Source organism: Syngnathus acus, chromosome 4 (assembly GCF_901709675.1).
Source record: "Syngnathus acus chromosome 4, fSynAcu1.2, whole genome shotgun sequence".
Classification (NCBI taxonomy): Eukaryota; Metazoa; Chordata; class Actinopteri; order Syngnathiformes; family Syngnathidae; genus Syngnathus; species Syngnathus acus.
Genome location: NC_051090.1, coordinates 6,030,089 through 6,045,339, shown reverse-complemented (window position 1 = coordinate 6,045,339; position 15,251 = coordinate 6,030,089). Strand labels below are relative to the sequence as shown.

Sequence of the window (15,251 nt, the reverse complement as noted above, 5' to 3'; positions counted from 1 at the left end):
TGGAAGTTGAATTTATATATTGTATCAGGTTTTGATCATTTAAACTTCTAAGCATCTGAATACTTCTTGGTCGTATATACCCATTTATCCAACAAGTTTCTTGGTCGAGGTTGAAAAAAAATAAATAAATAAATAAATCGAGGTCCTCTGCGCTCCAAGTCGCGTTTCTGTCTATCGATTGCTTTAGTCTGATTTCCAAAGCGGAAGTGACAAGCCGGTCCAAGATGGTGGTTACCAGAAGAGGAGTACGCGTGTGTTCTCCAAATCAAACAAATCTTGAGCAAGCCTCCCACATCCAGGTAAATACACTTGCAACTTTCTCCCAAAAGCGCAACACATTTCATTCATAAGCGAGAAGTTGTAAATTTCCGTTGTGGTCATCGACCATCTGCGCGTCCTCTTCCAACTCACGTGGCCCACGCTGGCATTCGTCAATAATCGTCTAATGGGCACAAAAAGTTCCAGATGTTCAGTCCAAACGTAAAAATTAATAATGTGTGTGTTTTAAGTGGTAAATAAACCAAAGTTTCTACCTATCTGACGCACTATCTATCGATCTATCTTTCGATCTATCGATCTATCAAGACTGAAATAATAATGGTAAATATACATAACACAGGAAACAACCAAAAGTATCATTTAAAATGAAAAACAAAATTCACCAACTGGTTGAGATTTGCTGATGTTCGCATTTGCAATATTGTCCAATGCCTAGCGAGAACTACACTAAAACACACTGACACAAACACATTGGGTTGAGCCGTCTGTGATGTTTTCTTCCTTTCCTCACAGGCGACTCCATCAACAGGGAGAAGAACCAGGAGTGGGGCCTCACAAGCGGCAAACTCAGTGAAAACCAGCAGCCGCCTTAGAGAAGACAGCAGCGACTCTCCGACGTCCTCATTGAAAAGATGCTCCCGAGCCTTCAGACTCCACAGCCCCGAGCAGCCTTGCACCCCCGTGAGCTCAGTCAACGAAGCAGATGTGTCCGACCTGGACTCGTGCTCCTCTGTCACATTCAATGCGGACCAGCCAGTGACGCGCAGCAGGGCGACCTGCAAAACCGGTCAAGAAGAATCCGAGCTGGGGTCCTGCGCGCCAAAGAATGTCCGAAGTACGAGAAGGAGCGCTCCAAACAAGAGGGTGGAATCCCTTAGCTCTGTTGTGTCCCACAGTGAAACTCCGGCTATGGGCAGCAGAAGAAGGGGCAAAAGTCTTTCCATCACCTTGAATTTCGCAGAAGATGAATTGTCCGATGCGGACTCTTGCTGTTCTTTACCGACTGTGGAGAAAACGGTCAGAAGCAAGAGAAGTAGGGCGGCACACAACGTGGATCCAGTCAAGACCGGAGATAAAGAAGCGGAATCCTCCTCTTCACTGCCGACCGATTCGCAAAGAGTCACCCGAAGTCAAAAGAGAAGCACCAGATCTTCTGCCAAAGCGAAAGAGTTCGACCTCTCTGATGCAAGCAGCTTCACTTCCGAAGCCTCTCCAGCTTCTCAATCCACGATTCGCAGGAGTGCAAGAACAAGAAAGGTGGTTCCCATTCCCCTGAACTTGGACGAAACCTCCACAAGCTCGTCGACTCCGAGCCGAAGAACAACTAGACGGACTGCCGCCGAGAAGTCTTGCGACTCGGAGGGCTTTGAATCTGGCTCTGATTACGCCATCAGTGCTAAGCGGCAGGCGAAGACCCCCTCCTCTAGTTCCAAGAACGCCGAGTCGGATTCTGAGCAGACAGACGGTCATTCTACTCTGGAGAGCTTGGTGAGCTCTCAGCAGCATGTGCCGATGAAGGGTCTGTGGGTTGTCTTGGAGACCTCCCCAGAGGGAAACGTACTGCACGACTCTATGCTGGAGACCACAGTGGTCGCCGAAGACGCGGACTGTACGTTGCTGGAAGAAGAGAAGCAAGTCAGCGTGCCGTCGACCGAAGCAGCAGTGAACCAAGTCAAACTGGCACATCCGAATGAACAGGAGGTTCTTGTGGTGGCTCCAGATCAGCAGCACGAGCTGTCCGCTGAAAAGCAGGATGAAGACGACTCGGCGGTGGAAAAGATGGAAGAGGAAACGGGGTCTTCACCCTCGGGAGCAAGATGCGAGGATGTCGGAGGAGACGATGAAAAGGACGACGACGTGCGCACAGAGGTGTCTGGTGATGACCGGGTTTTGTGCGGGAGTGTGTCGACAACTCAGGAACAAGAGGACGAGATGGAGGTAGAGGAGGTGACGTGTCAGGAGGTAGTCATGGAGATCAGCACGGAAGATAAAGATGTTTGTGAGGGGGAGCCGGAAGAGGCTGTGGTGTCGGTCGATGAGCGAGTGACACCTGACGAACCTCAACTTGAGGACGCAAAAGCCACTGAGAAAACATCAACAAGCCATCCTGTTGCGAGCAGAGATGATGAAGAGATGGAATTAGAAGAAGAGGACATGGGGGAGACACAAGGCCACTCCGGGAAGCCAGAGGAGATTGCGGCAACCGTCGTTGAGGAGACGACGTTTAAGAAATCACCGCTCAAGGACATGAAAGCTTCCAAGAAAACCAAGACAATCAGTCTCTTGGAGAGCGGTGAGAACAAGGAGGACGAGGACATCTTCGACCACCAAGTCGAGGACACAGAAGAGCAACAAGGCCCTTCCAGGAAGCCCGAAAAGGAGACGACGGCAACCGTCGTTGAGGAGACGATGTTAAAGAAATCACCGCTCAAGGACATGAAAGCTTCCAAGAAAACCAAGACAATCAGTCTCTTGGAGAGCGGTGAGAACAAGGAGGACGAGGACATCTTCGACCACCAAGTCGAGGACACAGAAGAGCAACAAGGCCCTTCCAGGAAGCCTGAAAAGGAGACGACGGCTAAGAAATCACCACTCAAGGACATGAAAGCTTCTCAGAAAACGAAGAAAACCAGTCTCTTGGAGACCGAGGAGGACGAGGACATCTCCGACCACAAAGTTGAGGACACAGAAGAGCAACAAGGCCCTTCCAGGAAGCCCGAAAAGGAGACGACGGCGACCGTCGTTGAGGAGACGACGTTTAAGAAATCACCGCTCAAGGACATGAAAGCTTCCAAGAAAACCAAGACAATCAGTCTCTTGGAGAGCGGTGAGAACAAGGAGGACGAGGACATCTTCGACCACCAAGTCGAGGACACAGAAGAGCAACAAGGCCCTTCCAGGAAGCCTGAAAAGGAGACGACGGCTAAGAAATCACCACTCAAGGACATGAAAGCTTCTCAGAAAACGAAGAAAACCAGTCTCTTGGAGACCGAGGAGGACGAGGACATCTCCGACCACAAAGTTGAGGACACAGAAGAGCAACAAGGCCCTTCCAGGAAGCCCGAAAAGGAGACGACGGCGACCGTCGTTGAGGAGACGACGTTTAAGAAATCACCGCTCAAGGACATGAAAGCTTCCAAGAAAACCAAGACAATCAGTCTCTTGGAGAGCGGTGAGGACAAGGAGGACGAAGACATCTCCGACCACCAAGTAGAGGACACAGAAGAGCAACAAGGCCCTTCCAGGAAGCCCGAAAAGGAGACGACGGCAACCGTCGTTGAGGAGACGACGTTTAAGAAATCACCGATCAAGGACATGAAAGCTTCCAAGAAAATCAGTCTCTTGGAGAGCGGTGAGAACAAGGAGGACGAGGACATCTTCGACCACCAAGTCGAGGAGACAGAAGAGCAACAAGGCCCTTCCAGGAAGCCTGAAAAGGAGACGACGGCTAAGAAATCACCACTCAAGGACATGAAAGCTTCTCAGAAAACAAAGAAAATCAGTCTCTTGGAGACCGAGGACGAGGACACAGAAGAGCAACAAGGCCCTTCCAGGAAGCCCGAAAAGGAGACGACGGCGACCGTCATTGACGAGACGACGTTTAAGAAATCACCACTCAAGGACATGAAAGCGTCCCAGAAAACAAAGAAAGTCAGTCTCTTGGAGAGCAGTGAGGACGAGGAGGACGAGGACATCTTCGACCACCAAGTCGAGGACACAAAAGAGCAACAACGTCCTTCCAGGAAGCCCAAAAAGGAGACGACGTTTACGAAATCACCGCTCAAGGACATGAAAGCTTCCCAGAAAACGAAGAAAATCAGTCTCTTGGAGAGCAGTGAGGACGAGGACATCTTCGACCACCAAGTCGAGGACACAAAAGAGCAACAAGGTCCTTCCAGGAAGCCTAAAAGGGAGACGACGTTTACGAAATCACCGCTCAAGGACATGAAAGCTTCCCAGAAAAAGAAGAAAATCAGTCTCTTGGAGAGCAGTGAGGACGAGGACATCTTTGACCACCAAGTCGAGGACACAGAAGAGCAACAAGGCCCTTCCAGGAGGCCCAAAAAGGAGACGACGTTTAAGAAATCACCGCTCAAGGACATGAAAGCTTCCCAGAAAAAGAAGAAAATCAGTCTCTTGGAGACCGAGAAGGACGAGGACATCTTCGACCACAAAGTCGAGGACACAAAAAAGCAACAAGGCCCCTCCAGGAGGCCCAAAGAGGAGACGAAGTTTAAGAAATCACCGCTCAAGGACATGAAAGCTTCCCAGAAAACGAAGAAAATCAGTCTCTTGGAGACCGAGGAGAACGAGGACCTCTTCGACCACCAAGTCGAGGACACAGAAGAGCAACAAGGCCCTTCCAGGAGGCCCAAAAAGAAGACGACGTTTAAGAAATCACCGCTCAAGGACATGAAAGCTTCCCAGAAAACGAAGAAAATCAGTCTCTTGGAGAGCAGTGAGGACGAGGACATCTTCGACCACCAAGTCGAGGACACAGAAAAGCAACAAGGCCCTTCCAGGAGGCCCAAAAAGGAGACGACGTTTACGAAATCACCGCTCAAGGACATGAAAGCTTCCCAGAAAAAGAAGAAAATCAGTCTCTTGGAGAGCAGTGAGGACGAGGAGGACGAGGACATCTCCGACCACCAAGTCGAGGACACAGAAGAGCAACAAGGCCCTTCCAGGAGGCCCAAAAAGGAGACGACGTTTAAGAAATCACCGCTCAAGGACATGAAAGCTTCCCAGAAAACGAAGAAAATCAGTCTCTTGGAGAGCAGTGAGGACGAGGACATCTTTGACCACCAAGTCGAGGACACAGAAAAGCAACAAGGCCCTTCCAGGAGGCCCGAAAAGGAGACGACGTGTAAGAAATCACAGCTCAAGGACATGAAAGCTTCCCAGAAAAAGAAGAAAATCAGTCTCTTGGAGAGCAGTGAGGACGAGGAGGACGAGGACATCTTCGACCACCAAGTCGAGGACACAGAAGAGCAACAAGGCCCTTCCAGGAGACCCAAAAAGAAGAAGAAGAAGAAGACGACGGCAGGCGTGTCGGTCGACGGTCTGTTTATGGTGGACGCGCGACCTGGGCAGGAAGTGGATGAAGATTACTACACGGAGCGCCTCACGAGAGAGGAGGTGGTGGGCACCAAGAAAGGGGAGGAAGAGGACGACGAGGAATTTGTAGATGAGGAGGCAGATGATGACGACGACTATGGGGAAGAGGCGCTTCTCTTGTCCAGCAGGAATCCTTCACTGTGAGTACAACACGAGCAGACACTTAACTAAGATCACCAAATGTCACCAGGTTTTTATTCTTTTTTTTGTCTGTTGTAGTTTGACCTAGAAAGGTGCCTTGTAATTCATATAGCTACGTCTTGCCGTGGCTCTGAAGGTGCCGTAATGCAGAATCGGTACAGACAACCACAAAATGAACACTGGCATTGAGCTGCTTTAGACCACAGCTCACACTCCGACGCTCACACGCACACCAACCAAGTCCAGTTGGCCACGGCTCGTAGCCCACACCACAGTAGTAGCACACTCGCTCTTTCTTGAGCAATTTTTAGAGGCAAAGTCAACAAGAGGACTTCAAAGTGTCCATCCAGTATAAATTTGTCACATCATTATTTTTCATCATCTTCATCATTAGGAGCGCGCAAAGGAAATGAGCCGTGACGTCGCCTCGCCTTTTTGTTGCAGGAAAAAGATGTCCAGTCGCATCGACCCGGGCGTCAACATGAAACAGCTGGGGGGTTTGTACATCACTTTCGACGGCAGCAAATCAAAACCTAGCTCCACTTTGCTGAGCCAACACAAGAAGAAGGACCAGGATGAGGTAAACGCGGACGTGTTTTCCAGGCCGTGATTAATAATAAGCATTATCAAGGTTCTGCACTGCTGAGGAAATCCATGACAGCCTGATAGTTGCTTTTTCTGGCTTTGTGAAAGTTGGTTTTATTGCTGTGATTGATTATTGTGATGATTATTACACTTCACAATTACAAAATTGGCATAATCGTCAAAAATAATGATTATCAATCTGGATTGGTAGCCGGTCTTTATGCAGGAAAAACATACTTTAATTCATGAAGTTGTACCTTTTATTTAATTTTAAAATCAAGAATTTTGTTTGGTCCAAAAGTAACTTAATTAGCGCTTCAAAGATTTATTTTGTTTGATGCCAAAACTAATCATTTGTGATGTGTGATTTCAATCATTCCATAATTAATCAGCCCTACAAAGTCACTTATCACAGATTTAAAAAAAAAAAAAAAATGTTTTACTGAGCTTTTACTTACTGGTCCCAAGATGGCGCCAAAGCCCCGTCTGATAGAAAAGTAATGCAAGATTGTGGTGCCAAGGAGTTATAGTCAATTGAAACGAGATACTAAGTTGAAGGGAGGAGTAGTGCTCTGGCGCCACCCTGTGGTATTCCTTCTAATTTAATCTTTTTCCCCGTGTAAAGTGATATGACTTTGCATTATAAATGAATGGACCAAATAGATAAACAAATAAACAATGATGGTTCTGTCCACAGCTGATGAAGAAGAGCGTGATAGGATCAGACTTTGAGAAGAAAGAGGCGGTGCCACCGTACACAGAGTCCAAAAAAGCCTTGAAACTAAAGCACAGGGTAAGTTGAACTTTCTTTTGGAGATATTTTACTCGAGTATTAGCACAATATATATCCTGAGACGTTTCAATAAATTTGTCATTTCCTTAATGCATAAAATATATTATATTATTATTTCTCTGTTCTGTATAGGAAAGGTTATTCAGTTTGGTTGCAATGGTACACTGATTCATTTAAATCAGTTGATAACTTCAACTTGTATGACTCGTGCAGGTGGAGCGTGAGAAGACCACAGGCGATGCTTGGTTCAACATGAAAGCTCCTGAGCTGACCCAAGAGCTGAAGGGAGACTTGAAACTGCTGAAGATGAGAGGCTCCATGGATCCCAAGAGGTTCTACAAGAAGAACGACAGAGACGGCTTCCCCAAGTACTTCCAGGTCAGGGCAAAAAAAAAAAAAAAAGGAGGGGGGCGGGGTATATTTTGAGGTTTGCGTGATGTTTTATGTGCTTTTTTGTGCTGGGGTGCAGGTGGCCACTGTGGAGGACAGCGCCATCGACTTCTATCACTCCCGCATTCCCAAGAAGCAACGGAAGAGGACAATGGTGGAGGAGTTGCTGGCTGATGCCGAGTTCCGGAGGTTAGTAACATGACCAGACTTGCGGTTCAATGGCTAATGTTTTGTTCAATTGATTTTAGTAAGTCAATGGGAAAATTCAAATCAGTAATTAAAAACCGATTGATACAATTGATACTCCATTGAGTGGTATATGCAAGAATGTTGTTGAATGTAAAAAGACGAGATATATGCATTTCTATGGGTAGCAATACACTTTGGCGTCACTTTGGCAGTAGTAGTTAAAATTGAAAATATGACTTAATTTATGTACTGTTATTATTATTATTTTTTTCAGCAACAACAAGAAAAGGTACCAGAGTATTGTGGCTGAGAAAGCAGCTCAGGCGTCAGGCAAAAACAAGAAATTCAAGAAGAATACATTCCACAAGAAATCACAGAAAGTCACAAAGTAAGCGTGTGTGTGAGACAAGAGTCTTAAGGGTTTATACACAAAATAACTTATAAATCAAGATAAACTTGTAAACAGTATTTTTCCCGTGTAGAAATGCGACGTGATGTTTAAAGTCAACCCCCAAATTTCCTGTGCAGCCTAGCGAGTTGAAACACGGTGTTCTGATTATTGTTTAATTGTGGAATATGTATTAAACAGGCAAAATCCAACTGTTTTTAATCAACCAAGGGGCAGCCATTTTGCCACTTGCGGTTGCCATGTGTAGGTCACAACCAATCACGGCTCACCAGTTTTCTTCAGCTGGCCTGTGATTGGTTGTGACCTGAGATGTCATTTTCTCGTATTGCACAAACGCAACATTAACCAAGATGTCGTGTTTTGACTAGTGGAGGCACATGCAACAAATTATTGGAAAGAGAATTTGGGGGTTGACTTTCTCTTTAAACTGAACCCATGCAAAAGTTTAACAATTTTGTAGTTTTTCAAATTGTTTTGAAACTGAAATATTTAAGATTGATCAAGATCATTATCCGTGTGTACATGCTGTGGCATTTTTCACTTAAAAACGTACAAGTGTGATTACTTATTTCTATAATCAATACCATCTAATTTTAAACTATTGCTTCCATTTATATCTTGGAATTATTTTACCATTTCATTTGTTTGATTTTCTCTGTGAAATCCATAAAAAATATTCCTTTGCATGATTGCTATCAACTAATATTGCATTAAAGCAAAAGAATATCACAACCATCTTCCTGGTGCATTTTTGTGCGGCTTCATCTTTGTCTGTTTGTTTCAGCCGGTATTTGAAATGTGCATAGCTTGTGCGAGACTCACCGCAACAACAGGTCAGTTCTCTAACATTGAGATCAGAAAGTTACTCGATGTCCCAGGGTACTCTGTGCGTCAGAAGAATCTTCTGGACTCTGCTGTGGATCTGCTCCCAGTAGGATGGACTGGGTTCTCTGGTGTACAACCTGGGAAGGCCAGACAAAGAAACACATTCTATTGTAAAAAAACATTTTTTTTTGTGTATTTCCAAGTCCAACATGCAGACGATATTCCCTTTGTCCACTAGAGAGCGCCACAGCCCCACGTGAAACAACTATGACTAACTTGAAAACTGAGTGACATTTACTCCCAAAGTCTTCATTCCACCTTGAACACAAACCGTGCGTGTACTATGTCGCAACGCAACAACTTCACTACCCGATTAGCTACACAACAATCCTTTTTGATGAGCTCTTGAGCCTACAACTCACTGTGCAGCCAAATATTTGACGTGGTCAAAATCAAGTCCCAAAGTCAGAAAGGAGAATCATGAACAGACTGCAAAGTTGTAGCTTAGTTTCTGTGCAAAGATGAAACCCGAGTCAAGTAGCGAGGCGTGCCCTTCTCCATCGCCGCTCTAATCTGACGCACCGCAACTCTTGTGGCGTTTTCAATTGCGGCAAAACTATCGTTCATTTCCCACAATTGACTGTGCTGAGATTGTCTATTGATTTTAATGTTTGCTTATGAGCTGAGTTTGCAGGGCTGTTCCGGAGGCGGAGGAGAAGACGACCGCGGGCCCACGTCGGCCGTGGGATCGACTGGCAAGCCGGCGTGATGGATGACAAGCTCTCTTGTGAATGTATTAGAGTGAGTGTCAGGTCAAAGTTATCAAGAGTGAGGCAGCGAAACAAATCAATACACTTTCCTTTTTGTTTTCCCTCCTCTACGCCCGATAATGAACAAACATGACGGGACATCAGCGCCTCTAATTTAGCGCGCACACACACGCGCACATGCGACCTCCAGCTGGTGGAATTGCCATGTCGCTGTTCTATATCCCATCATTGGGACAATAGGCAGGTGCCTCCTTGTCTGTGGAGATCTTACGAGCAAACAGAAAGCGTGGATTTATTTACACAGACGCATTGGGAGGAATTCATCATGGCAAACTTGACAAGGATTGTAAAATTAGACGGGATTTTTTTTTATCAGCCTTCCAGACAAACAAAGTCCAATTGTCTTGATGAGAAATTGTAGTTTTGTGAGTGTGCCAAGTGTTCTTTGACCTTTCTCCTAGGGAGCGTTTGGTAGTCCCATGGTCTCTCCTTTTTGGACCAGGAGAGGCAGAGGAGGTTGGACGAGGACTTTGGCTCAGCTCAGAATCTGCAACAACAAGAACACTGGACCTTATTCAATATGTATGTAAATGTAAGTATTGAAATAAAAGATGACTTTTTCAGTGTAAATGTATTTTCTTTTAAATCAGGTTTGCTCAGTGTGGCCTACCAGAGTCATTGGAGAGGCTGACTGTGTGGCAGCAGTGCACGTGACTCAAAGGAGAGTAGGTTTTTGGCAGACTACTGCACGTCGGAACCTGTCGAGACACAACGCAGGAGAACGGATCACAGATCATCACGTTGACATTTCTCCTGGACGTGTGGGAATAAAGCAACAAAATACGGTACTGCTTTTAAAACGAATATGCCTTCTGTTGAAGGCTATCATTAGGTATCCATTTGCTAATTGCAGTTTGACTCTTAACTACCTGGGTTAATTGTTCACTGGGGACTGACGCAGTCAATATCAGTTTTCAAAGAGAAGCCTTACGACAAATGACCATGGCTAGATTTTTTATTTTATTTTTTCTAAGAAAAATAACACTTTGTATATTATTGTATAAATGGATTTGTGCTATTTCCGACCAGGAATAGAGGGAGGCTCTCTGTCTCCTTCTTGAAGTAGAACGGTCCGAGCTGGAAGTGTCTCAGCCTTTGCTCAGCATCCAGGGAGAGCTGGCACATTTTTCGATGGGTGTAAGGTGACAGTGCCCGAGTCGTGGAGGCAACAGTGGGCCTCTGGTAGCCTGGCTCTTGACAACCTCTGTGTTTTCGTGGTTTTGCTTCACAGGAAATATGGCGGCACGGGGAGGGGGAGCGTCTGCATGTGGACCATCCTACATAATTTGGAGACCTCCTTGCCATAGATGAAAATGGCCTCAATTGAACGAGGCTGGCCATCTGTGAGGACAAAAATACAATTCATTCAGCTTTCTAACAACCGCTGAATTATCACAACTCTAATGGCCTCTAACTTCAACTTCCTGTCTGTAATGGCATCTGGGATAAATAAGATTAGATCAAATATTCATTCTAGTCTAATACAATAAAACAAAAGCATTTAGGGAGCCAAATTGCTATTCAGGGAAATCGTATCACACTAAAACTATTTCTAAGAGAACGATGAACGATTGGACGCTGATGCTGCCAATTCATTAAAGCTTGATTGAACTGAATCAAAGCAAATAGGCTTATCCTATTTCATCTACAAACACGTACTCACCTCTTTCTGCTGCGGGGCAGTCGAGTCTTCAACCTATCGTGTGGGATCAACATATATTAATTACTTCATCGGGATGAAAATCACTCCAATAATATTTCATCAAAACTTGCATTGCATTTGTGTCTCGCAAGGAGACTTACAGGCCAATCGTTCTCCTGGATGAACGACGTCTTTGAAAACTCTACAGTGGGAAAGGCACCCTGGAGACACAAGACGAGTGACATCTTGAGAGAGGGAGACTACAAAATAGACGCGCGCAAAGCCCAGGAGGCCAATTTACGGTCGTAGTTGTTCCGTCTGGACTCGATCTTGAGTGAAACAAATTGCAGAATAGACCGCGGTGATGTTTCAAAGAAAAAAAGAAAGATATGGCTTTATGGAGGGAGACGGTCTAACGCTCAAGGAAGTCGCAGCAGACAAATGTGCATGAAATGAAAGTAGGTTGGAAGACTTTATGTCAAAGTTAAGCAGTTTTCTATGAAAAGAGTGGAACATTTCTTGTCATCTTTGATCTGTTCAGATATATTGGGTCAAAAGTATTGGGACGCCAACAGGGAAGAAAATTACAAGCTTCCTCTTTGTACTCTTCTGGGAAGACGAGTTGTTGGTATGTGATTGTAGGAACTTAGAACTAAAACAATTTTAAAAACATTTTCATAAAACTAAAATACAAATAAAAAGGAAAAATAACGGAAACTTCCTCTTGTGTTTATAAAACTAACTATAAATACAGCAAAAATGTCCTTTATTTTTATCACCTCATAAACAGCATTTCAGGCTTCATTTTAAATTTACTTTGGTCTGGCGCTACATGCGTACCTACAGAAAATAGAAAGTCCATTGAATAGTAGTTTAGTTTACTTTAATGCTTAGTGAACAAATATTCCATATATTTAAAAAAAAAAAAACTAAACTCAAAATATTTTTAATAATAAAGGAATTAAGCCTACATGGAAGCCAGACAACGTCTCCATCATCAGTGTGTCTCTCTGCATGGGGTCTTTAACACCGCTCAGATTGGGCCCAGGGTTCAGGAAGTCTTTGCTGTTTTGCATCATTGTGGCAAGGGTCTTCCTCTCTGACACCGGCAAATAAAATAAGCCAACACATAAACACAAGGCTTTTTTTTTTTTTTTGCACAGGGGAATGTTAACCTCTCAAAAAGCTTACCCTGAATCAGCTGAAAAGATGTTGTGTCAGCTAAGAGGAAGAAAAGCGCAGTCAGTGGAGATAGAAGCTAATAGCTCGCATGCTTGCACAGCACAGGATGTAGAACTCAAGAGATGAGCGGAGAAACCTCAAGAGGGCTTTTTACCTTTTAGGAGGTCAGCGACTGCAGAGGGGTCAACGGCATCAGTGTACGTCTGGTGTAGCGGGTGACGTGGAGACAATGCCAATCAATACGGTTAACAAGGTTAATGTGACAGCCTCTCCCATCGGATACACTACATTATTAGATCAGCAATTTTATTTATTCACCGTCATCATTCTTACCTTTTCAAAAACCAGCAGCTGGTTAAAGTGTAATGGGAAGCATGGCGGCAAGCAGCTAGTTTTCCTGCACTGGCCCATGATGCAAACACTTAAGTGGATGTCTCCGGTCTTGGGCAGGCGCATGCCGCGACATGTGACCTATTGGTACAAATGTGGTTTTAACATGTAATGTTGTCACCAATGAAGAAAATGGTGCAGGTATGCATACAAGTTGTTTCCTATTTACATTTATTAGACAGTGAAATTATTTTTGAAATATTTTCTTTTTATTATGACTAACAGAAACACCACTTTCAAATGATGAGCATTACATAAGAATAAGTGATTGAAAAAAATATATATACAGATATGACATGATGTGATGTTTAACAAATCTAGATAGTAGAGTAAGTTAATTTTTTGAATAGAACTAGTGCAAAAAATGAAACAGATAACTCAATGAATCATCAAATTTAAAACAAATATCGATTTTGTTTGTTCATCGTGGAAACACAGCCTGTAGATCGTGCAGCATTTCTGAAAATAGTCACGTTCTGGACATACGTCATTGGCGTAAAGGAAAAAGAGGCCACATTTATTTGAGAGTAAAGCTTACTAATAGCAAATAGATTTATTTTTGTTGAGATTTGGGAACGGCACACGTACCTTGTGAATGTCCAACGACACTGTACATTTCCAAGATTTTTTGTGCAGTTTGGAGGAGGAGAGCGTCATGGCCATTTAAATTCACTCGCAAGATTGTTGTCATGGCAACCAAACAGCGGAAGTGGAAAAAGCTTTCAGTGCCGCGTATGGAGTTTTTTTTTTTATTTTATTTTTTTAATTTAACCATAACATGAAATACGTGTATTATAAGACAAAATACAGTTTTGAGGTTCGGCGTGCAAATCCCACTGACCATTTTAGGCATTCCTTTTTTTCTTTTTTTGAATGCAACAACTACGTTTTTTCTTAAAAAAAAAAAAAAAATCCCCCAAAAAAGGAAGGCAGTTCACTAGTGTTGGCTCGTGAGTGAACGATGGGTTCAAAAGAACGAATCCTTTCAGTGAACGAGAGTGAACGGATCACTTCCTAAAGTGCTTCGTTCTTTTTTCAGTTCATATGACTTCAACCAGTAGGTGTCGGTAATGCGCATGGAAGCTGGTGCCACCTCGCCGTAAAACAAAATGAAGAAGAAGATGACGTAACTTCCTGTTCACGAACGAGTCGTGAATTGCATTTCCTGTTCCCCAACAGAACGGATCTGTGAGTGACCGAGTTAGTGAGTGATTTGCATTTCCAGTTCATCGCGAGAACGGACCAGTGAGAAAACCTATCCTGACTTTCCCGTTCGCGAACGAGTCAACGAGTGAACTGCCTTCCTTCCCCCCGTGCATCAACGGATCAGTCAGTGAACGTGTTGCGTCTCCCTCTGGCGTGTACTATGTAAGTCAGAATGTCGATTTAGGATTTGCCAAGGAAAGAAAACCACTCACTGAAGCACCACTTCTTTTATGCGCTTTTTCTCCAAGCTAACGGCTAACTTTATTGCATGAAGGGATGCGCCGTTATGCAACAACGGGGAGATTATGCTTCTCTTTGGGTAATCTTGATTTTATAACACTTATAGTAGTTTTTAATTAACGTGTATGCATATATACGCCTAAAAATTGTTGTCCAATATATCTACTGCAATTTCACATTAGATTGCTGGTTTGAAATGTACTTTTGTTATTATTATTTTAATAAACATTAAAACCTGTTAAAACTTGTCTGGTGTTTTATTCCTTGTTTTTATTTTTTGGGCATGAAAACAAAAATTTGACATTTGGTTAACTGCTTTATATCAAAGTCAAAGTCTGCTTTATTGTCAATTTCTTCACATGCCAAGACACACAAAGAAATCGAAATTACGTTCCCACTATCCCACGGTGACAAGACATCGTACACAATATACATACAAGTAAACAACACAAAAAAATAAAAACAAGAAGGCACAAACAGTGAATAAATAAGAGTGATGAATAAATAATAAATAAACAAATAACATCATAAATAAGAGGAGCAAAAATGGAGCAAGTGTGCATACAGCATACAGTCAGAATCACAGCGCAAAAGTACAGGACGCTACGCAGAAGACAATATATATACATATAAAACATATGACAATATGTATGTGATTTACGTTGTGTAATATGTGTTGGTGTCCCCCAAAATAAAGAGCAAGTAGTCAAATACACATTCTTGACACGTACAAAAAATGCATAAAGTTATTAGGTACACTTGAAAATGGTGGCGTACCTAATGGAGTGTCCGTGGGACGTCACAGATCAACCAGCCAATCAGGAGGTGGGGGTGAGGGCGGGTGTGGCACTTTTCACTTTCAGTTCAGCTTTGGCCATGATTTTTCCCTAATGAAGTGGCCTGTTATTAGGTACACCTGAAAATGGCGGCGTACCTAAAGGAGTGTCCGTGCGACGTCACAGATCAAACAGCCAATCAGAAAGTGGGGGTGAGGGCGGGTGTGGCACTTTTCACTTTCAGTTAAGCTTTGGC

General features: G+C 43.9%; 2 protein-coding genes and 1 long non-coding RNA gene across 16 annotated transcripts; 2 read left to right on the top strand and 1 right to left on the bottom strand.

Annotated features, from left to right (window-relative positions):
• The first annotated feature begins 195 nt into the window (after positions 1 to 195).
• On the top strand, positions 196 to 8,639 carry dnttip2 (deoxynucleotidyltransferase, terminal, interacting protein 2). Of its 13 annotated transcripts, none has more exons than XM_037250650.1 (11): positions 196 to 299; positions 793 to 2,635; positions 2,825 to 2,980; positions 3,170 to 3,514; positions 3,824 to 4,168; positions 4,325 to 5,537; positions 5,983 to 6,118; positions 6,821 to 6,916; positions 7,130 to 7,294; positions 7,386 to 7,495; positions 7,770 to 8,639. In XM_037250650.1, the coding sequence occupies exons 1-11, from the start codon at positions 225 to 227 to the stop codon at positions 7,885 to 7,887; spliced, it is 4,602 nt and encodes a 1,533-aa protein (XP_037106545.1). In that variant the 5' UTR covers positions 196 to 224; the 3' UTR covers positions 7,888 to 8,639. The 13 variants fall into 13 exon arrangements, with proteins under 13 accessions (XP_037106545.1, XP_037106542.1, XP_037106544.1 ...); XM_037250647.1 differs by having other exon boundaries at positions 2,825 to 3,129; positions 3,286 to 3,514; XM_037250649.1 differs by having other exon boundaries at positions 2,825 to 3,514; positions 3,824 to 3,900; positions 4,066 to 4,168.
• spata6 (spermatogenesis associated 6) lies at positions 7,760 to 13,496 on the bottom strand. Of its 2 annotated transcripts, XM_037250730.1 has the most exons (12): positions 13,362 to 13,496; positions 12,717 to 12,854; positions 12,538 to 12,586; positions 12,393 to 12,422; positions 12,173 to 12,300; positions 11,363 to 11,422; positions 11,223 to 11,255; positions 10,586 to 10,900; positions 10,170 to 10,257; positions 9,950 to 10,046; positions 8,731 to 8,866; positions 7,760 to 8,652 (listed from the first exon to the last, which is right to left on the bottom strand). In XM_037250730.1, exons 1-11 carry the CDS (start codon positions 13,434 to 13,436, stop codon positions 8,767 to 8,769), a joined length of 1,113 nt encoding a protein of 370 aa, XP_037106625.1. In that variant the 5' UTR covers positions 13,437 to 13,496; the 3' UTR covers positions 7,760 to 8,652; positions 8,731 to 8,766. The 2 variants fall into 2 exon arrangements, with proteins under 2 accessions (XP_037106625.1, XP_037106624.1); XM_037250729.1 differs by having other exon boundaries at positions 7,760 to 8,866.
• LOC119122368 lies at positions 9,961 to 11,180 on the top strand. The gene is made up of 3 exons (XR_005097839.1): positions 9,961 to 10,081; positions 10,150 to 10,344; positions 10,589 to 11,180. It is a non-coding gene; the product is annotated as an uncharacterized LOC119122368 (long non-coding RNA).
• Positions 13,497 to 15,251: the final 1,755 nt, after the last annotated feature.